This window comes from Tursiops truncatus, chromosome 11, assembly GCF_011762595.2.
Source record: "Tursiops truncatus isolate mTurTru1 chromosome 11, mTurTru1.mat.Y, whole genome shotgun sequence".
In the NCBI taxonomy this organism is placed as follows: Eukaryota; Metazoa; Chordata; class Mammalia; order Artiodactyla; family Delphinidae; genus Tursiops; species Tursiops truncatus.
The window spans coordinates 40,051,838-40,074,754 of NC_047044.1; the positions used below are offsets into that span (position 1 = coordinate 40,051,838).

The window sequence follows — 22,917 nt, forward strand, 5'->3', positions numbered from 1 at the left end:
CAACGAAAATCCCGGGTGCTGCAACTAAGACCCAGTGCAGCCAATAAATAAATAAATAAATATTTTAAAAAAACAGGTCTGTAAACACCTATGGCAATAAATTTGGCCTTCAATGTGTACTTGTTAGAATAACTGTGCTTTCTCTTTCTCCTACATGTTTATTCTCAGAACAGAAAAAAAGTAGTGTATACTATTTGTTCTTTCAAACTTTACCACTATATTTATATAGTTCATGCCTTATTTTTCTGCACACTCAGAGAAATGAATTATTTTTGCTTTTAAAGGATGATTTTTTTCACTTAGTTTTTTAAAACAGTAAAGAAAATTGAGTACTATACCTGCAGACCTTCTCTCACTGCCTCCAGAATATAAGGTACCAAAGAATAGTTCCAGAGATCCATGAACCATACTCTAGAACCTTCTACATCCATGGGGCAAGGAAGGAAAAGTCGAGGACCTGAGAAGAAACAAATAACAAAACATTTTTAAGAACCATTATATGTAGCAATCTAAACCCATATTTAGACACCATTTGGGGGGAATGTTTCTTATAGGATTCTTAGAAAATTATAATCTTGGCCAGTTTGATTATATTAAAGTGTGTTTCACTGAAGACCCAATCTCCAGGACCCTCCTTTCTTTTTACACTAAAACCTTCATCTAAAATGTAACATTTTAGCATTAGGAGAAACCTTAAAGGTCATAATCCAGTCAATCTGCCCCATTTTACAAATGACAAAACTATGCTGGAATGAATTGTCAAATACAAAATATGTCATTATTTGCAGAAGTGGGTCTCTGCCTTGGTCTTCTGATCACAAATATAGAATTGTTCTTTCTAATTTACCCTGTGTCTTTAGTGAGTATGTCTTTATGATCCACCGCAATGGGAAAGGGACATTTTTTTCATGCAATTTAAGAAGGAATACAAAAACAAACATCTTTATGCCAACTCAAGAAAATAATTCAAACAATTTTGTCTTCATGAAAAATGTAAAACACTTAAATTATCTCTAACTAAAATCTTCTCTCACAACTATATTTGATATGAGCCATAAGCTAATATTTGTTTTTAGCATAAAGAAAGGTACTCTAAACAGACACAATTTATTTCAAATGGTTATCTGATTTTTAGATATTTGTCTATATTAAACTTATTCGATGTCAGTAAAATCTTAGTAAACCATAATAGTCAGACAAAATGAATCTAATTAGAAATATTTATGCAAAGCTTGGAAGAAGGCAAACTTTCAGAAGGAAAAAAAAATGAAAACTTAAATCTCTGGAAGTTTGAAAAACATGAGCTTCACTTGTTATTTTCTGCCCTCCAATCTGGCCATCTTTACCACGTACTCGTAGTTCCTGGAAAATGGCATATTGCAATTTTGGAACTCACCAATGGTAACATCAGAAGAACTGTGTGTTTCCAAAAAACTGTTGAGATGATGCCATGTCTTAGGAATCCAATCTATAATTTTGACTAGGTCATTATTGCGTATGTTCCTTTCAATTTCCATCTCTATCAGTTTCCTTCGAAGATATCTGCCTAAAAAGCCTTTTACTGGTTCTGTGTGGTTTGCACATAGTACCCACCTACAAAAAGAGAGAAAAAAACCAAAAAACTCAGAAATCTTTATATAAATTAAACTTTTATATAAATTAAACTTTAAGTCTACAGTGATTCTCTTTCCAATATAAAGTAATAATGTTCCTAATTTAATTGGTGGCCATATGTTAATGATCAAAGGGATGAGAAGGTCTATTAGCATTAGAGCTATACCGTAACTAACTTTTCATCTTGAGCTAAAGAGAAGCTTATGTGCGTCACAGCAGTGAGTGGGCATGTACAGGCTGAGCACTCTTCTGTAGGAGAATCACAAATCCTGAAATAGGAACTGTCTTCACATTTCTCACACTTAGAAAAAAAGTGCTCTACTTTAGCCAGGACATAGTGAGCAGGAAAAACATTTCTTTTTTCTTCTTTTTGAAAGAAACACTTCTGATTACAGGTTGAGGATCACAAAATGTCTGCTTGAGAAAGAGTGTCAGAAGAAGTGAGAATTATTTTCACACCCCAGGTCACCACTGGCAGGATTTCTCAATGTACAAATGGAAAGAACAATAACCAAAAGCAAACAGAAAAGAGACAATATTAAAAAAATTCAATTTATCTTCACCTGAAATTGTGATGCAGCTCTAGATTTGGTGATGAAGAAACTCCCTGATTCATTGTTCCAATAATATATGGACTGGGGAAAAAAAAGAAAATTTATATGTACTAAAGGTAAAAGAGATTAACACATTAAAATTGTCTGCAAAAACAATTTAGATAAATATGGATTTTTCCATTTTAACATTAGGCTGTAAAAGGGTAATTTTGTAGTGTTTGGTTGGAAAATGACAAAGATCACTGAACTGGAAATTAAGATTTGGGGTTCTAATTTCAGATCTGGCATCCTAAGCAAATCATTTTCCCTCTCTAATCCCATGTTTTCTCATCTATGAAATGAAAAGATTAGACAGAATAATCGCAGTGATCTCACTCTACTCCAACATCTTATGATTCTTGTGCTTATAATCTAATTCATTATTTTTTTTCTTTTGTTTCATAATTATTTCAAAGGTTCTTAATAACATGAAAGAATTTGTATTCTTGTTTCAATATTTATTTTATGCTGATTAATTTTTAACATTTAAAAAATCTCTAGCAGAGATAACTGGGTTACTTGCACCATTAAAACTAACATTTATGTTGTTGTTCTTATATGTCCTTTTTTAGAGGCCATACTATAGTGAATCTTAAGTGGGTTTTCAGATTTTTTTTATACCCTACTTTAACCTTTTCTTTCATGTAAATAGTTAAAAATTAGAATCACTAGTGGAGAGAGGTATATCTGAATGTATTAAAATTATTTCTATAGGAAGGCTGAATTTAAACTTTAAATGGACTAAGAGTGAAACAAGAGCTCTAAAGCTTCGTTCTAGTTCTTAATTTCCCTGATTCAAACATTCCATCATTGATAATGGTCTCCCAGACTTCCAGCATACCTGTAGAAGTTAACATCATCAAGTAAGTAATGTTGCCATAAAGGTGCCTGGGACGCAGTTGTTGAATGAATAAATAGATGTTCTAATGAACACATAGAGGTTCTTTGGAAATATGGTATAATAGTAATGAAGGCTTCTCAAATTAATAGCATCCACTATACGTCTTAAAAGGTATAAAGGCACAAGAATGCATATTTAATCACCATTTTTTCACATCTTATCACTCGAAATATTTCACAAGCATACCATTTATTGTATTTACAGTTGAGAAAACCATTGAAGATATCACTCAAAGAGCCCACATGATGAAGATTATCAAGAATTATTACAACTGGAAGCTCTACACCGTTATTATCCGCACTGCATTGTTCAGCCAGGTTAGCTAGATATTGTTGCAATTCCTTTAAAAAAAAAGAAAACAAATATGTTAATGAGAAATTTATACCAATGGAAAGCAATTCATAGTTTAGGAATGATACATTTTGTCGTCCATCCAGGTTCTTTGATTAAAACTCACAGATCATTCCATTGATATAAAACCTTACTCTACAAAGCAAAAAAACATCCAATGTTGAGAGGATACACTTTTAAAGGAAAGAGAAAAGCCAGTACAGGACACCTGAAGTAAAAATAAAGCTGTAAACACAAGGACACACTCCTCAGTTGTTTTCTCCCTGGAAGAAAAGTGAAAAAAAAAAGAATTCTGGATATGAGCTCTTAGGATAAACCACAAATACTGAGATTCATTCTTGTTTTTGGTATTACAATGATAAAGATGGATTTTAGCAAACCTTATAATTTCAAGTATACACTAAATCCAAAATGGTACCCCCTAAGTTTCCAATAAGACTTTAAATATTTTAATTCCAATTCATTTTGATGAGGTGCATCTGAAAATACAGGCCTGGGACTCAAATAAAACTGTGGTTGGTTGGTTGGTTGGTTGATTTGTTATTTATTTATTATCTGCTTGCAATTGTTGTAATTTATAACAACAGACAAAATGTGTTATAGTTCATTAGGTCACTTGACATTAGCATTTAGCATTTATTAAGCTTCTTGGTTCTTTACAGATATTATTCCTTTCTAATAGCTTTTAATCTAAATATGATAACCAGTTCACTGATTGCTCTCACAGATGGGTAGGCCAGAAATATAATTAGATTTCTTAGAATTATCCTAATCAGTAAGAGCATTTCCATAATATTTGCATATTTACAATGACATTTTCCATTTGTACATCTTGAGCAGGGTTAAAAAACAATTTCATGATGGATCTTGAATAATGAATAGAATTCCAAATGATAAGTACGTAGTTTTTTACTCTTTCAACACAGCTTTAGCAAGCGCCTACTATGTGCCAGGTACTTTTATATTACTTTTATATTCAGGCATTAGAGCTGATAGAAAGGCAGGCCAACAAGAAGTCTCAAGGCAATGTGATAACTGAAATGCATAAAACACTATAGAAAAACTAAAGAGAGGCATCTAATCCAGATTTAAGGTTCATAGAACTATAGCGTATGAGGGCAGGAGCTATAATTGAAGAATAAAGAGTAAAGCGTAAGAGGTGGAAGATACGAGTGTGTGATGTGTTGGGAGAAATACTGGTGTTCTGCTTTTGCAAGAGAAATGGTCCATGGCAGTAGTGATCTCAATGAAAGGGGAAATCGAAAAGACTTTGAATCCATGCAGAGGAATTTGGATTTTACTATATAAACATGTGCACCATTCATATGTTGTTGTTTTCCCCAGGGTAGAGAAATTTATTTATCGAAGGAGACATACATGTGAAGGATAGGATGATTAATTAGAAATGGAAAACACATTCAAGATGCTTACTGCCCAGAATAGGTTAGGCATGTATATAGATAACTAAAATTCACAGTGAAAACTAATACGTTACCTCAAAAGAATATACACTAAAGATTTTGTTCAGAGCATGTAAAGATTACTTGTAGCTTCTGGGAAAGACTTTGTGGTGGCAGTATTATTTGCTATTAACCCTTTATTTTAAAGATTAGGTAATACTGTGATGCTTAAAAATGGAAGAAGAGCTTTCTTCATAGATGGAGAAGAACAAAGGCAGAAACATAAAAATATGATATCCATGTAGGAAAAACCCAGTAGTATATGTTTTGTGAAAGAGTGGTAAATAAATTGGAAAGGAAAGTTTGCAACCTTGAATGGTTGGTAAGACTACTGGACTTTTCCTACTGACAGTGAAGAAACATTGACTATTCTGGGGATCTGAGTGATGTAGTCAGAATCATGATTTCAAAGTGTGGTAAGTATATTGCAAAGGAGGAAGAGAAACCAGTCAAGAGATACTGAAATTGCTGAAGCCAAGAGACACTGTGGGACTCAAGAGAAATAGTAGAAGTATGGGAAGATTTTTGACCTAGAGCAGAAAGCAGTGGGGAAACACTGCAGGATTTTAATGTGGTCAGCTTTTAATTATGAAAGAAGAATTATGAATGAATAGAAGACATTCTATTTCCATGAGGTGCAAGGATAAAGAGGCAGAGAGAAGGGGGATTTAATGCAAGTTGTAAATCAAGCAGTTAGTAAACAATTGCAATAGTCCAAGTAAGTGACAGAGTGTTTATTTGGGTGGGAGGGTAATGGTAGTAGAGATGGATGAAGGAAGATGGATTTGTGATATATTTTCACAGATACATCACAAATATACAAGAATTGAAACTGGCATTCCTAAACATGTATATTTAGTATGCTAATGAAAACATACTTGTAAGCTAATAGAAATGCCTACCATATGGAAGAGTGGGCATGGCCAAAAGTGTCCAATTGGAGCCAATACAAGTTGAAACAAGGGAGTTATCCAGATGAGAACAGAGGTGGGAGAGAACAGAATGTTGGGGAATATTTTCATTTACTGGAAGGTGAAGGAAAAATAGTCAGTGAAAGGCACTGAGCAGCAGCTTACTAGAGGGTAGGAAGGAGACAAGGAGAGAATGATAATCATGAAAATCAGAACAATTTCTAGAAAGGGGGGATCAATTATAGCAATTTAGTATATACGGATCAAAAGAGGGAGAGAGAGGTGGGGGGAGAGGAGGAGGTGGTGGAGCTGAAGGGGGCAGGGGAAGGGGAGAAGTTTGAATTGAATTTGGTAAAGAAGAATCACCGGGTGATTTTGGAAAAATAGGGCCATTAGACTCTATTGTGGTCCTCTCTCATCTTGAGAAGGGTAGTAGATCCCTTTGGGAATCTAATGAAAGCTACGGACCAGTCACAAGTAGAAACAGGCATACACAAATAATTTGGTCATACAACTTGAGTTTTCTCAAACCTCTCTGAAATCACTTCATGATCCCCACTCTAGCTTAATCAGGGTAAAATCTTAGATTGAAGTACTGATACATTAGTATTAGAAGTTTCATGTCCAAGATCTAATCAGGCAGAAAAAAACAGGTATATCTACTAGATGGACATTGATAATGAGATGAATCCCATGCTTTGAAAATATACACAGAACACACAGCAGTTATACAAAAACTATTGATCACTGCTATCTCTGATTTTGACTCCAGACACACTCAGAATGAATCTGCCAAGTCCAGCTTTCTGCTCTTTTCCCACCTAACCTTCCAAGTGGCTTCAGTTGGCCACATATTCTTTGCTTAAGCCATCTCTAGCCTCTGGGCCCACCATATCAAATGTCACAAAGTGTAATTGTTCATGTGTCCTGCTTTCAATCAAAATATTCCAGCTGGCAACTCGAGAGAGGGCTTGAAGAGTGGGAAGAGGAAAAGCATCTAAAATGCAGAGGGAACAAAAACATGGAAAGATTTTTTTCATTTGATGGTTTATTATTGGCTTTTTTTGGAATCAGTGAGTGATTTGTGGCTTTGTCTCTTCAGAGCTATCGAAGGCATAGCAGAAAGCATGTCAGCAGTTACACAGTTCCATTTCTCAGGAAAAGAATTTATTTCGTACCTCATTCACCCTTTACTTAAGCAAATCTACACTTGGCAGCATCCTTCCTACAATCCCAACCTGTCATCCCCATTTCTCTATACCACTCTCACATACCATCAACCCCCCGAAAATAAAGTGTGGATTCTCCGACAATTTGGCAAGAATTGGCCAAATTCTCTGGCCATGACTTGGTATGCAACGTTACTGACAGCTCATTCAAATCTTACAAACCTAAAGAAACAATAAGCATTTGTTAGTTGTAGTTTGTGCTTTCTTGGTGATGAATGCCATGTGATTTGTCCATGGATTTCTTCCTATTACTGTTTACTAGCATCATTTGTTCTGTTCAAAGGCTCTTGGCAAGCTTCATTTTTCATCGGTTTGTAATAGCAAAGATTAAACTGACCTTATAATGGCACAAGTGATTTTATTCAGAAAAAGTAGAAAATAAGAGTGCTGGATATATTTGATCAAATTTTAAAGGACATATAAATTATTATTAAGAATATCTCCAAGTACTAAACATTTTTTTAACTGAAATAAAAAGAACTTATATATAACAGTATATTTTGGAGTGAGGCAAATTTTAGAACTAATGTTAAGTTACCCTACTTTATTTCAGCATGTCGAATTATATCCAAGTAAATTTATCTGATTCGAAACTTGATTTTAAGTGATTCTCCAACTTTATCAAAATGCCTGTTTCCTCTAATAAATCTATTCTTCTCTCATCTTCCAACCACTTGTTTTTTTCATAACAGAAGTAACTTCTAAAGAGTTCTGTCACATCAACATTAAGGAAACACCAAAGAGAGCACTGAGGGTAATTAAGAGACGTCAATTCTTTCATCATTTTGGCTGAAAAGAAAACAAAATGTGCTTAAAGCTTTTAAATAAAGCTATGAGGAGACCCAGAATTCACTGGAGGCATTAAATGTGTAGGCTGAAGCAAACAACTGTGCTCTTCCTGCTTCTGCTTAAAGAAGAGTTCAAGGCTTCCCTGGTGGCGCAGTGGTTGAGAGTCCGCCTGCCGATGCAGGGGACACGGGTTCGTGCCCCGGTCCGGGAAGATCCCACATGCCGCGGAGCAGCTAGGCCCATGAGCCATGGCCGCTGAGCCTGCGCGTCCGGAGCCTGTGCTCCGCAACGGGAGAGGCCACAACAGTGAGAGGCCCGTGCACCGCAAAAAAAAAAGAAGAGTTCAATATTCTGCCTCAAGTGCCATGTCTCTCTCTACTTGAAATGAGAATGGGTGGTTCAACCAGAATCCAAATAGTGTTGAGTTCCAAAGAAACATTCGGAATTCATGTGCTGTGTTGAGTCCACATTAAGAGATCCCATCATGCTTTATACACACCTTTGTTCTCCTTGAAAGATACATATAAGCCAATTTTGAACAAAGAGCCGTGTGTGTGATGGGGGTGGGTGGTCTGTATGTGTCTGTGTGTATTTGTGTAAGAAACCGTTACAGTATTGGGAACCAAGAGCTATAATTAATAACTGCAGGCAACCCTTAGGTGGTGCCTGCACCTTGTACTATTCTCTCCCTCTCCCTGCTTCTATCTGTCTGTCTGTCTGTCCGTCTCTCTCTCTCTCTCTCTCTCACACACACACACACACACAGATACACACCCATTTAGTCCTTACCACAACCCCACTATTTTTTCCCATTTTACAGCTGGGAAAAGTAAGGCACAAAGAAATTTAACAATCAGCCCTAGGTCCCACAGTTGGTCAGTGATATGGACTTAATGAACTACTCCTTTAAGAAATTTTTGTTCACTAAATTAAATGTCTTGTTTATGTCAAGAATCCAGTGGGTTTGGGTTGCTCTGGGGAGTCATGTTTCTTTTCTAAAAATTTGCAGGCCAGAGGTTTCTGCGAGACTGGGTCAGTTTAGATCACCTAACCAGGTTATCTCTAGAAAAACAACAGAACCCAGTATCATCTGGATATCTTCAAGGTATTGCTTATACCAGATGTAGTTTCCTAAGAGAACCTTAGGTTGCACCGATTGAGAATGTAAATAACTATAGGCAAAAATAGTCCAGTGTTAGGAATATGTTAGGCATCAACTATTTCCTTCTTAGGATTCTTTATTTCACTGTGAATGTACGAAAGTACTGGCTGGGTTTTATAGTCCCTCATGCCTATTTAAGAGCTGAGAGCACTCAGGATGATTATGGTACATTAAACCTTAGCAGATGGTGAAATGGAATATTGTTCAATTTCCTAAGGTTCCTAAGCAGAAATCCTATAGAAATATGATGTAAACAAATTGCTGCTCCCAGAATTTCTGCTTAGAATATATTAATTACACCCAAATCCCCATTGCTGCAACATCTCAGTTAATTCCTACTTACTTATTATGACCTAGACCAAGTATTGGCTTTTATAAAGCTCTGATTCCTGCAGGAAGAGCCATGGCCTCTTGTTTCTGTGGTATTTGCATGGATCTCTTTCTGCTCTAATACTTCCTAAATGATGTCTACGAGAAATCAGACAACAGAGACTCTGTCCTTTTCTTCTGTCCATTCTCAATGCTTGTGAATACCTGATACCTGAATGTCACTGAGCAGTCTTGTTCAAATTCATGAAATAGGGTTTAGTCATTCACCAGATTCTAGTTTCAGCCGAAGAGCCGGCTATGTTTCCATGTACAATATGGAAGTTTCATATAATCTTAAAGCTTAGCTGCTTAAGACACGGATAAATAGCAGCAGTTGTCTTAGGAGCCTTGACTTACCTTACTAGACTTGTGGTCCACATTAAAAGTGGCAATCGCATCCTCTGTTTTTTTCCTCCCAGATTTGGTTATTACATATTCAGCAAGTTTGTTTGCTAAATAGGTCTTTCCAGTACCACTAGGTCCTGAGAGTATAATTCTGTGATGCTCCATCAACAAGTTAAAGTACCTTTGGGTAATTGGTTTAGGAATCAGCGTATCAAAAACAAAACTGTCCAAACTGTTTTCTTCTACCCCTGAAGGGAGAAACAAAGGGAAGAGTGTGGTTTATTGTTCTACATAAGCTTGAAATTAAAATATAGTGTCAACTGGCAAGTGGGCTTTGTTAGCCATTGGAATGCAGTCCTTGCAAGATACTTTCCTTGACATTTTGATCCCACGTGTGTTGCTATTTTAAGACAGAAAACATCAGTAATAAGGCAGAGTGAACATCCAAATGAAAGCAGGTTTTTCCTCTTTGCTTAGACTTCCCTCGTCTATTTCATGCTTCTCACTTATGTTTCCACAAAGAGATGGAAGCATCACTATGAATTCTATCATAAAATCCTCCTTCTCTTTGAAGGTGGTAGTTTTGTTAAGAATAAATGTAAAAATTAAAAGTATAAAAGTGTGTATGTTCTTCTCTTTTTCTTCCTCTTTCCTCCTTCTCTTTATTTCCCTCTAGCTCTCATTATACATCCCAGCTGTACCACCCCTTAAGCTTTTGAAGAATATAAATATAATAGGTATTTGGTAAGGAATTAAGAAGGAGAGCAACAGTTTCTCCTTTTACTCACCCAATTACCTTAATCATAAAATCAAATATTGACAAATCCCTCTATTAATCCATAGTTTATATAGATGTGTTCTGACTCTTTAACATATATGAACAAGGAATTATGGATACAAGCATACTTTAGATATTCCATTTGCCTAGAATTAGTCACATTATTCAAAGCAAAGAGAATTTCTCATCCCTGATTCTTAACTTCCATTCTCTATCCCCAGTGGGTACTTATCGGGTATACATATTTTAAAATTAAAGGTAAAAGAATGAATATATTACCTTGGAATATGCAATAAACTTTTTGAATCTCCCCTAAATCTAAGATGATAATGGAGAAAACCTAGAAAATTGAAATTCGCTACATCACATTTGTTTTTCTGAGTCTTGAAGAAACTTCGAAATTACATCTCAAAAACTCAAAGAATTTCATTTACTTGGATTTTTGTGTTTTTAGTAGGATTTTAGTGTTTTAAATATAAATACAGCTCATATCATATCAAAATTATCAAAGTGGTTAACATAGTTTTCAAATATGAAAATTTGAAGGGAAACTGCAAAAAAGAAAAGAAAATAAATGTTGGTAAAAAATATATAACTGTGCTTTTCATTTTTATTCTTACCTTTCAGGTTCACAGTGATGATGTTATTATCGCCGACAAGGTATCCACAAGGCAGCAGTTCAGGCACTTCTAGGTTATGGGATCTAATTAAATCTCCTATACAGTAGCTGGCAATGCAGTCAGAGCTCAGACCAAGGCTAGTGGATGTATCAATTCGGAACACATATTCCTGAAATGGTATACACAAAAAAGGAAAGTCAAAACAGAGGTCCAACTCCTCTACAACAAATACAAAACTCATGGGGATGTGAAGCTAGCTATCAAGAATTTTAGAAATGGGTAATATAAGAACAATTAATATCAAACAGCATAAAGAGAGAAAACTTTCCTTAATATTTGAAATGGAAGAGAGGAAAAGCAGATATCTCTATGCCATTAAAGCTAAGGGAAACATCCAAAATGAAACACATTTGAAAATTAATATCAGGATATCTTGCACAACTTACCTTAAAGAGACGTCTAATTACACCATCTAAGACATCCCACTTGGTTTTTCCACTGACACCAATGGATCCTATCAAATATGCCTGAGACTTCTGATCCTAAGTAAGAACAAAATAAAACAAGATAAAATCCAACTGTGTGTCTTTTTTTATTATGATATCTTCTACTAAAAAATATTAATATTAGTGGTGATTAACACTAAAATATATATTAAACCTATGGGTTTTATAATAACAGACATACACAGTGGATTATACAAAATACCCCAACAAACAAACAAACTAACTAACAAAGTAACAGGATAGCAACAAAAACAAGAGAGAAAGAGATTAGATGAAGTGGTATGGTCAAGGAAAACTGATTCATGACCTGTTCAGTAGAAGGGAAAGGGCAGGAGAGAACAAGTCTTCCGTTTTAATGCAGTGGGTGCATTCCTGAAGAGAAGCAACTTGGTAGGAGGGAAATAGTGATAGAGATGGAACAGAACTGTATCATGAGTCCTAGAGCCTCATCTTAATGTTTTTGTGATCTTATCTTTGTTAAGTCCAAAACTCAGTGTATTTTTTTATTTACGTTATCTCTAATATCCAGTCCAGTTTTGAAAAATAAGTTAGTCATGGTAGTATGGCATTCACATATTCACAACACAGGACCCATTGTGAATGTATCAGAAAATTCAACATTTAGAAGAACTTGCCAGGGAATCCTACAGGACTCATTTTGTCAAGCAAAGAACTCCTTTATAATACAAACAAATGTCCCAAATTTATCGTTTTTGTAGGATGGGATTTTGAGGAATTTCTACATATATTAGAAAAGTAAGCAATTCAATTTATAGTCTAACTGAAGCCGTTTTTATGTTGACTGGAATGGTTACATAAGATAGTGATCATGACACCAGTATATATAATTAGACAGTTGATATATCACAATCCTGATTCTAGTCACCAACTTGCATAGTCCTTAAGAGGTGGAAAAAAAACTGAGTCAGGTGTTAGAAGACATGGATTCCACAACACACAACATCTACCATGTAATTAAGAAATGTGATGTTAGTTCAAGTCACTTAGCTGGCTCAGAGCCTCAATTTCTTCATCTGCAACATTTAACTTTATAAGGGTAAATGATTATCAGCACTATTTAGATATAACCTGAAGCCAATATCTGTTACAGAAAAAGTTGAGAAATTCACAGCAAACCATTCTTATTTTGTAACAACTGTTATAGACTGAATGTTTGTGTCCCTCCCCCCAAATTCATATATTAAAGCCTCAACCCCCAATTGATGGTATTTGGAAATGGAGCCAGAAGGAGGCAATAAGAGCTAGATTAGGCCATGAGAGTGGGTCTCTCATCATGGGATTAGTGGCCTTCTAAGTAGGGGAAGTAGGAGACAGATCTCTTTCTCTCTCCCCAAGTACAAACACTGAGGAAAGTCCAAGTGAGGACACAGGAAGAAGGCAGTCATCTGCAACCCAAGGAGAGAGCCCTCACCAGGAACCAAATCAGCCAGCACCTTGATCTTGGACTTAATAACTGTGAGAAAATAAATTTCTGTTGTTTAAGCCACCCAATCTATAGTATTTTGTTATGGTAACCCAAGAAGACTAAGACAACTACTTTCCAATGTTCAAAAATATTATCTTTCAGAATTATTTTGAAAAAGAAAACTTGTTTTACAGCGTTATTGTAACTGAGTCAAAACGGACATGCATACAGTGCTTTTAAGCAGCTGCTTTCAAATCAGAGATCATTAGACTATCTAAGCTTCACTGAGACTATTACAGTCTTTTACATAAAGACCCACTTGGGAAATTCAGGCACAGATCTGCAGCTCAAGCAGAAAGTTTATGGCATTAGAATTCTTGGAATATATGCTCAGTGTAAAAATTCACAATTGCTAGCTCAGTTTTCAAACTTCAATTATCTTAAAATTCTAAAGATTTTTTTGTTTTTCTGTCTGATAAAACATTTTTGGATACTTATAAATTTGTAGTTTTGGCCACTGAACTACAATTTCAACTTGAAATAATAGTTTTAGTTTCAAGAAGAGGCTAGGGTCAGAATGGTATTGCCAATTTGAAGGCAATATTTGATTCCAGAAAAATTAATATTTGCCTTACCATCTAAGACCTTGCTTTAAAATGATACACACAAGTAGCGTCAATGGAATTTGTCATACTGAGTTCAATAAAATATATCTTTCCAGTGTCCAGAAGAGCCATATAACTTATAGTCTCTTCTTTGTACAAAGACCATCTTGGCAGCTCTAGCAACATGTTTCTATACATCATAAATATCACCTGTATTTAGTTAGACAAAATGTTAATGTCAAAGAAAGCAATGTGCTTTTTTGGTTTTAGAAATGAGGGTGGCTGACAACCAATATTGTTTTCAGTGAATGAACATGACATACTGAGACACATTTTTACCTATAGGATGATGTCATTTCTTTCAAGTCCCTAACTTTCATGCTTTTATAATAGATTAGGCCAATGCCGAGACAATCACTGCTGATAGTATATCTATGACAAATACTTATTTGATTCATGGTCATTCTCATCTTTTAGTAATAAAGAACTTAAGGTTAAAGAAATACCTTGGCTCGACCGTAGCCCTTGCTTATGGAGACTATAATTTTCACGCTGCGGCCATCTTTATGTCCGGTTGCATCACCAGCATCATCGAGCAAAATATCTACCAAATTTTCAAAGAAACACACACAAACACACACACATACAATAGAGTCACATTAGCTTGGATGTCTTTACTGTCATCGTTTTCTCCCTCATAGTTTTACATCTTTCGATGGGAATATTCAGATTTTCTGCCACCCATTCTAACCTAACTGGTTTGAAAAACCTCAGCTTCCAAGAAGATGAGTGACTGTGTTGGGTTAAAGTTTCCATCTAAGAATTTATTTCTGCTTCCAAAGATCTTCACCCAAGTGTTGGGCACCCATTGCATTTAGATGAGGAAATAAGGGGTTCCTTTTTTCTATTATGCACAGGTCTGAGTAATACCTGAGTAATAGTTACCATTATAACTGTGACAAACTGAAAAGCAATCTGAGTTTTCTATCCAACTGAAAACATCCAAGCTCATCACCCATGTAGTTATGAATGCAAAGGTGGTGAGACTGACTGGCAACTGCAATGATTTTCAAGCATTTGGCACATTCCCTGCTATATGACTACTCACCTCGTATCGATAATTTTAGGTAATGTTTTGAGTTTCAACCACGGCATTATACTTCCCCACAGAAATATATTAATTATTGCTTTCCTGTTCTCTTTATGCTTATAGCTTCAAAACCAAAATAATACTTCTAGTAATCAGCTAAGAGTTACAGAAGCATGATAAAGCTAGCTAACCTTTAACCCACCAACCTTAAAATGTGATTAAAGACTAATTTTCAAAATATATGAGATTAATGTCCAGTTTGGAGAATGATTAAGGCAAACTATCCCACATATATGTTTTCATTTGACAAGGATGCTATTATGTTTAATATGAAGATAGTTTTCTGGGGACAAAGAAAACTTGGTTACGTGTTGAAGAGTACATGTGCCAGGTGACAAGAGGACTCAACTGCTCAAAGTGTAAATTTAGAGAGCCAAGGACTGTGACTGTACCATTACAGAAGCAACAATTTCATCAAGTGCCTTCTGAAAATAAAATGCTTCTATTATAATATATAATAATAATATATATAATAATTAGGAATATGCAATTTTGCAAAGGAAGGAGTTTAAAAAATGCCATAACACCATAACAATCAAAAGCACATTTAGAGTTTAAGGAATATGGAGTTTTTCTGCTAGAAATTTTTAAATTGTCAGACAATCTCCCTTACTGAAATTTATTTATTTTTTTTACTAGAGTAACATCCTCCCAGTCTCTCACCATTCTTCCTATCCAACTCAAACCTCTTCCTTAAGTGTCATTTTAATTCTCTTCTTGCTCCTTTTCTCAAAAGTTTAAAGTGGCTTATCGTTCACATCTAAATATCTTGTAATTCATGACCAAATTACCTCTTTAGTACTTTGCTCAATTATTCATAACTTCATAAATATTCAAAAATATTTATTTTTAGCTGACAGTTTATTAAGCATCGCAGAAATCAGGAGCTGTGGATTTCCCTGCTGGAGCTGTGGTTAAGAATCTGCCTTCCAATGCAGGGCCGTGGGTTCGAGCTCTGGTCTGGGAAGATCCCACGTGCTGCGGAGCAGCTAAGCCCGTGCGCCATAACTACTGAGTCTGCGCTCTAGAGCCCACCAGCCACAACTACAGAGCCCGCATGCTGGTACTACTGAAGCCCGTGTGCCTAGAGCCCGTGCCCTGCAACAGGAGAAGCCACCACAACGAGAAGCTCACGCACCACAACAAAGGGTAGCGCCCACTCGCCGCAACTAGAGAAAGCCCACACACAGCAACCAAGACCCAACGCAGCCAAAAATAAATAAATAAATGTATTAAAAAAAAAAGAAATCAGGAACTGTGCTGGGCATTGGGAATGAATACCATGGTGAGAAGGAAGATGAATTCCCTGCTCTTTTGGAGTATACATTCTCAACAAGGTAATCTTTAATGTTTTAAGTGCTTTAGCAAAAAGAATACAGTAGTTAAGAGTCAGGCACTGGAATCATCCAGATCTGGGCTCAAATATTAGCTCTATCACATATTGGATGCATAATCTTGAAAAATTATCGTAATCACTTTCCTAATTCTTGGGGCACAAAAGCACCAGCTTCGTAGGGTTATTGAGAACATAACAGAAAACACTTTTAAAGCACTTTATCCTCCGTGTTTAGTAAGTTTATCTGTTCTAACCATTACTCCTTTTCCCTGTGTGTTTATTCTAACTCCTTGTGTTGACAGTGGAAGGAGCACATCATGACTCACTCTGGGTGAGTGAGTCAATGTACACCCCCCACCCACATTACATTGACGGGATGATCGCCTGAACAAACAACTCTGAGTAAATACAAATAACAGCCAGTTTGAGATAAGGGTTCTCTGTGTTGTTTCATGGAAAATAAGTTAGAGTCCTCTGTCAACATTTTGAAAAAAGATTTGCCATTCTGGTTACAGTCAAGTGAAATTCCGACAAAAACTGAAGGTGTTTCAAACTTCTGTCTTCACTGGATGTACGGAACATGCACTATTATTTCAGGAACTGGACATTTGTCAATTAGCCTCTCTCCTGCCTACTTCTTTTTTTTAAAAAAAACCATGAACTCTAGAAACTTTTTCTATTGAAAAGTCTCAGCATAAAGGCACTTTTGATTTCCAATTTTGAACCCACTAAACAAGAGTGAAGGCAATGAAAACTTGACTTGAAAAGTATCCTAGTCAAGTGATGTCAAGTGATTTACATTTTTCTTGCTAGTTCAGACACAAGTATCGCTACTGAAAAATAGTTGAGGAAATAAAATAATATAGGACTAAAAATAAACCATGAAACGGGTAATTATAAAGCACATTTTTGAAAAAAAAACACCTCTCCTCACCAAATTGCCCCAAATTCTGAATCACGGCCATCGGTTAGATGGACACAGAAAATGTAAATTTAATTTCTTTGATTTTATATTTATCTTTATGAGTCCTAGTCTTTCCTAGACATTCATTTTGGTTTCATTTTTATATGGCTGTTCTTCCTAAACTACCTTCAGTACTAAATTTGCCTCCTTCAGGCCTTATCATATTTCCATAGGCTAAACCAAAATCATGTAACAGGCAGTAAAATCCCACCATTAAGCCATCCTATAAGGTACCAGTCCTTTTCTCTCCTTAGAAGTGAAGCTCCAGGACGTAGGCAGGCACTGACTGCCACTAGGTGTGGCTCCTACCTCACCTCTCTCAGGTTCATCACCGGCAAGCCAGTGTATAGGATGTGACTCAGGACTCTCAGATTCTATACATTTAAAATTTTTGTTCTTTCTTTTTTCCCGTCTTTTGAAGAATGTGGATGATAACACTTCATAGACAATTTACACATTCAAGTTATTACCATATTTCTGTAGTTTTATTTTACCTAATGATTTATAAGCTCATTTAATTATGACATCTGTTTTTTCTTAGCTACCAATATTTCTTTTACTTGATGAGTATTCTCAAAATTCATTTTCCTTCCCCAGTCCCTGCCAAATGGTATAAACGTTGTTTTCATGAACTTCAGGAAATTCCTACTTGCCTTTTAGTTTCTAGTTACCTTTTATAAGAAGAAAGCAAGTATGCATTTGGGCCATTCATTTTACACCATGAAGGGCAGATGTAATTAGGAGAATTTTAAAAATTCTGACCTTTTAGAAGCAAGAGATATGATTCATTAAAATATCATCAATATCAGCTTGCTGTATTTCTTTTTTTTTCTTTTTCGTTTTCATCTTTATCTTCTTTTTCTATATTTTGGTGTAATTTAAGGCAAGCCATGAAGTTTCTCAATTCTATCATGGGATCTAAAATTGCCCAGGAACATGTATACATATTATTGGTTTCCAAGCGTCATCTAGTGGCTGTGCTTTGCAATCACTGCAGATCCTCATGTAAATCTTTCCTCAGCTAAGTCTTATATACATAGAATGATTCGATGCCATAGGAGCAGTTATACTTTATAACTGAATAGTTCATCAGCTATTAAGACAACATTATGTCATATGATTCTATTTGCAATTGAATAAAACTGTACCCTTGTTCCATCATTAGTACCACTGAATACAATAATAGAATCCAGTGTGTTCTTTTTGTCTGTTGAAAATCTAATAGAGCTGCAGTCTGGGTGATGTAGTAGCATTATGTTCTCCCTGGGCCACATCATGCAGGATCATCTAGTCAAATTTAGGAATAGGTCCTGATACACTTGTATACGGGCTTCGTACACTTAAAACACTATCAAATTGCATGGGGTTCTGAGTATTATATTCATTAGTACTAACAATCATCACTGAGAATATTACTTTCTCATCCTATTTGTAACCCTGGAGGAAGTACTTCTCAAACACAAGTAACTGTTTTAAAAAATGATATGAAAACCATATCTCTATGTCTTTTTACTCTTTCACACAGAATGTTCTTTTAAAATGATAATGAAGGGGTTTCCCTGGTGGCACAGTGGTTGAGAGTCCGCCTGCCAATGCCGGGGACACCAGTTCGAGCCCTGGTCCGGGAGGATCCCACGTGCTGTGAACCAGCTGAGCCCGTGCACCACAGCTACTGAGCCCGTGTGCCACAACTACTGAGCCTGCGCTCTAGAGCCCGTGCTCTGCAACAAGAGAAGTCACCGCAATGAGAAGCCCGCGCACCGCAACGAAGAGTAGCCCCCGCTCTCCACAACTAGAGAAAACCCGTGTGCAGCAACGAAGACCCAACGCAGCCAAAAATAAATAAATAAAAGAAATTAAAATGATAATGAAGTAAAATAAATTTATAAGAGGAAAAAGGACGATTTCTGAGAGCTAGGCCGTTAACATTTTTAAGAGGGTATGGGTGAGAGCTGCAGCTTGGGTAAGGGTCTCCAAATTCGAGGTCTCCGGGCTTGTGAAGTCAGAGGCATGCTTTGATTCAGGCAGGTGTGTGCACAAAATCACCTGAGGTAACAGACTCCGTGATGTTCAAATTGTTCAGAGAGAGTCCTAAGGACTGGCGTGAGGATGAGGAGGAAGTGCTACTTGCGGACTCAGACGGGGGCCGAGCTGGCTTCGCAGCGTTCCCCGTTTCTGCCTTCAGCCGGTCGTTTTCAGCCTTCAGTATTTCAATCTCATTCTGTTGTGAAGATGGAAAACATGAAAAACATAGAGCTAGCCTGATTGAGAAAAGGGTACCAACTCTTTTAACAGGGTCAATCGGTTCATGTATTAAATAAACCATGTGGTGACATACTAAATAAACAAACATAAATTATGAAAACAGGATTTCCTTCCAAAGAAGGAAAGGGAATCCCTTTCTCTGTCTCTCACATACACATATTCAGCTATTCACAAATACACACACTAACCAGTAGAATTTTTTATAATTTTTAAAAAATCTATCATATACTTGAGGAGTTTTCCAAATATGACATGGTCTTATGTGAATTAAGAATAACATAATTGAAGAGTTCATACCATTTCTCATTTTAAAAGTAAACATACACACTACTACATATATAAAAATAGATAACCAACAGGGACCTACTGTATAGCACAGGGAACTATACTCAGTATTTTGTAATAACCTATATGGGAAAAGAATCTGAAAAAGAATATCTTTTTATATCTATATCGATCTATATATGTATATATATATATTCAGTTATATACATATAACTGAATCACTGTGCTGTACACCTGAAACTAACATGACATTGTAAATCAGCTATGCTTCAATAAAATAAAAAATTTTAAAAAACTTAAAAAAAATTTTTTAAATGAAAGTAATGTTAAAATCTGATAGAAAATAATGCTGTTTGTAATACTCTGAATTCAGGGAGAGTTGAAAACCACAGTAAAACAAAAATAATATAAATAAGGTGATTTAAAATTACCACCTCAGGATCCTAAATAACGTCTGAAAAAGTTTTTGTTCCTTCAAAATGGGGCACTAAGCTCATAAAAACAACACAAGCCTATTGATGAATATATCCATTGGCAGATGAATCTGCTCAGCAATGAGCTTCTCCTATTTCAGTCAGCTTGTGGTACCAAGTGATTACTGGTTGACCATAATAAAACGAAAATTTAGTCTGAGCACAGACTGATTCTGAATTTAGCCTTCAGATGCTTCCAAAAAATAGAAAAGCTTTACTTCTACAGATGGCATTCTATATCACACTTACTTTCATATTTAGAAAGCTTGTGTTATATTTCTGTTGATTCCTCATTACGTTTGTTTTTCAATAGAAAACAGGTAAAGTCAGATTTCAAAAGAATAGGAAAAAGTTACCATAAGGGTAAATCATGGAAAAGTGAAGAAGCAAGGGCTGTAGTAGTTTCTCTAAAACCTTAGCTCTAGTACAGTGACTTCAATGGTCCTTGAGTGCAACTGGCCAGTTGGCACTTCCACTTCCAAACCTGGATTTGACAAAATTCTCCATCCAGTATTGAGAAATGAGGTGCAGAGACTGAATAAACAGAGTGCATTTCCAAAAAGGATTTAAACATGAGATTTGTTTTTATAATAACTAAGAGAAGACAATAAGCAGCATTTTAAATCTCTCCTGTTTGTTCCCTGAAGGTGCTTTCGGACCGACCTGCATCCGGTTCATGGCTTCTCGGATCTGATCGAGATGATGAGCAGAGCTGAGGGCCTCCAGCCGAATATCCGTTAATTTTAATTCCTTTTCTCTGAGCTCACTCTTCAGCTGCAGAATTATCTCTGCCTCAGCCTCTGTGCATTCACAGATCCTGAAGAAAGAAACAAGCACAAAATCAGTGGTTGGGGAAGCCAGAGGATTATGAAAGGCAATGCTTCTTTTAAAAGCTGAACTGCAATATTATCCAGCAGGTACATAGATTATTTGCTGCTGGCAATACCTAGAGAAAAGGAAAAAGAGTTTTACAGACAGTAATACATTCACAGGTTCAAAACTGAAAATAGTAGCCGTCTCTTTTAATCTTTTCTTCCTATTTTCTGAAGTTTAAAAACAATCTATCTTTACTGTATATAAAGTGATCCTCAAAATTCCCTTGTTGCTGATGTTTATGGAGCTGAAAAGTCATAATATTACTACATCTCATTCTACCATTTTTCAAGGGACTTAAGCCTCTATTTGCAACATGAAATTTGTTTAAAGCAAAGTTATTATGTCCTTAAAATGTTGATTTCTTGTTTTGTAAAATTTTGCAAAGAATAACCTTATTTGCCACAATACTATCTTCAGGTTACGATCAAATTCAATATAAATATTGTAGAAAATAAATCAGGGAGATTAGTTTTGGGTATTTAAATAATGGATGAGTGTTATATAATCCTCCTGGTAGGCTCAGCTGATTTAGGAGATCAGCTAATGAAACTGAATCACAGGTTTCAACCCAAACGAGCCGGCGACTTGGGGGTTGCCTGAAGGTAATATACATTATATCCTATTGTGGTTCTATAGACAGCTTTGTAGGAAGTATGTCAAAAGAATCTGTTTTATGTTAATGAATATCTTTTCCACTTAAAATGTGAGGACTCATTGCTGGTCACAAAATGATAGTGCTATGTTCTTTCCTCTAAGTCAGGAAATTATACAGGGTGTACAAGGGTCTTAAATGGTTCTAATAGTGGTCCTGCTTTATATGAGTTCTGGGTGAGCCACTGTCTTGGGCACACAAGGAAATCTCATTTAAATAGTATATAGAACAAAGAGAATTATCAGAGCACATGTTTTACATTCTAAATGTTTTATTCTTTCTTGTAACATCAACTAGTGGGATACTATAAAAAAATTATGCTAGATTATCTAACACAATTAAAGAACAAAGGATTGAAGTTTGGCTTGAGGAAACCAAATTTTACTTCCAAAACAGGAGGACAGAGAAGGTAGTCATTGTTGAAATGCATGCGAGTGATTTTAGAAAAAGCAAGAGTGAACACTGCTTAGGTTAGAACCAGGATCTTTGCAGTTTTCATGCATCACACTCCATTTTACCGGGATCTATGCTTGTAGATCACAGGGCCATTTTGCCGTTTCTTTGGTGGCCAGACAAGGGGTAACCTGCATTTAATGCACAGTTAGACAGATACATGGACAAATGCAAGTGAAAAGAAGTGAAAATAATAACTTAGAAAAGGGGAGAATGAGATCAAGAACACTCAATTTCTAATGTATGGAAAGCAGAAGAGAAACAAATGCTGTCTGCTATTCTAAGGAAGATCTGAAAATAATTGGTATAGAGATGGTGCTGCAGTTCCATTTAGAACACAGATCTAGGCTTGGCCTGAAGTTGTCTTTAACAAATACTTCCGCAACCGGCAGAGGGAGCGACTTACGCTGAGGCAGACTGCGAGGGCTTCATGGAGGCTGACCCACAGTCACCCGCATTGTGGGGCAACTTGGGGGACGCTGGAAGGGACGAATCAGTAAGCTCTTCAATGTCCGAATGTGAGGATGGAGGCTTGGTGGACTTTTTCTTCCCAAAGGCTTGTTTGAATGAGCTTCTCAGCTGCAAGAAGGACAGAAATTACCTTCCTTGTCTATTTGCACTGGGGGCATCTTGCTTTGGGCCGTTAGTTTGCAGGTGCCATCCTAGCCACTGCCTGGGGTCAGTATGTATAAGCAAAGGATTAACAGCTGCAGCACAGTATCTCTAAAAAAAAAAGATACCGTGTTTTGTGTTTTTGTTTTATTCTTGTATTAATCCAGCGCAGCGCAAACATGGAAGGCTTTT

General features: G+C 36.2%; 1 protein-coding gene across 6 annotated transcripts in view; it reads right to left on the reverse strand.

Annotated features, from left to right (window-relative positions):
• The window catches only part of NAV3 (neuron navigator 3), an 839,545-nt gene that overhangs the window by 11,223 nt on the left and 805,405 nt on the right, over nt 1-22,917 (reverse strand). For all 6 annotated transcript variants that reach the window (XM_073788380.1, XM_073788379.1, XM_033866303.2 and 3 more), the window contains 11 exons: nt 22,520-22,692; nt 20,796-20,949; nt 19,156-19,330; nt 14,166-14,263; nt 11,569-11,664; nt 11,123-11,291; nt 9,737-9,972; nt 3,295-3,449; nt 2,178-2,249; nt 1,397-1,593; nt 339-457 (listed from right to left, as the gene is read on the reverse strand). In XM_073788380.1, coding sequence (XP_073644481.1) covers nt 339-457; nt 1,397-1,593; nt 2,178-2,249; nt 3,295-3,449; nt 9,737-9,972; nt 11,123-11,291; nt 11,569-11,664; nt 14,166-14,263; nt 19,156-19,330; nt 20,796-20,949; nt 22,520-22,692 — 1,644 coding nt within the window. The remainder of the gene's footprint in view (nt 1-338; nt 458-1,396; nt 1,594-2,177; nt 2,250-3,294; nt 3,450-9,736; nt 9,973-11,122; nt 11,292-11,568; nt 11,665-14,165; nt 14,264-19,155; nt 19,331-20,795; nt 20,950-22,519; nt 22,693-22,917) is intronic.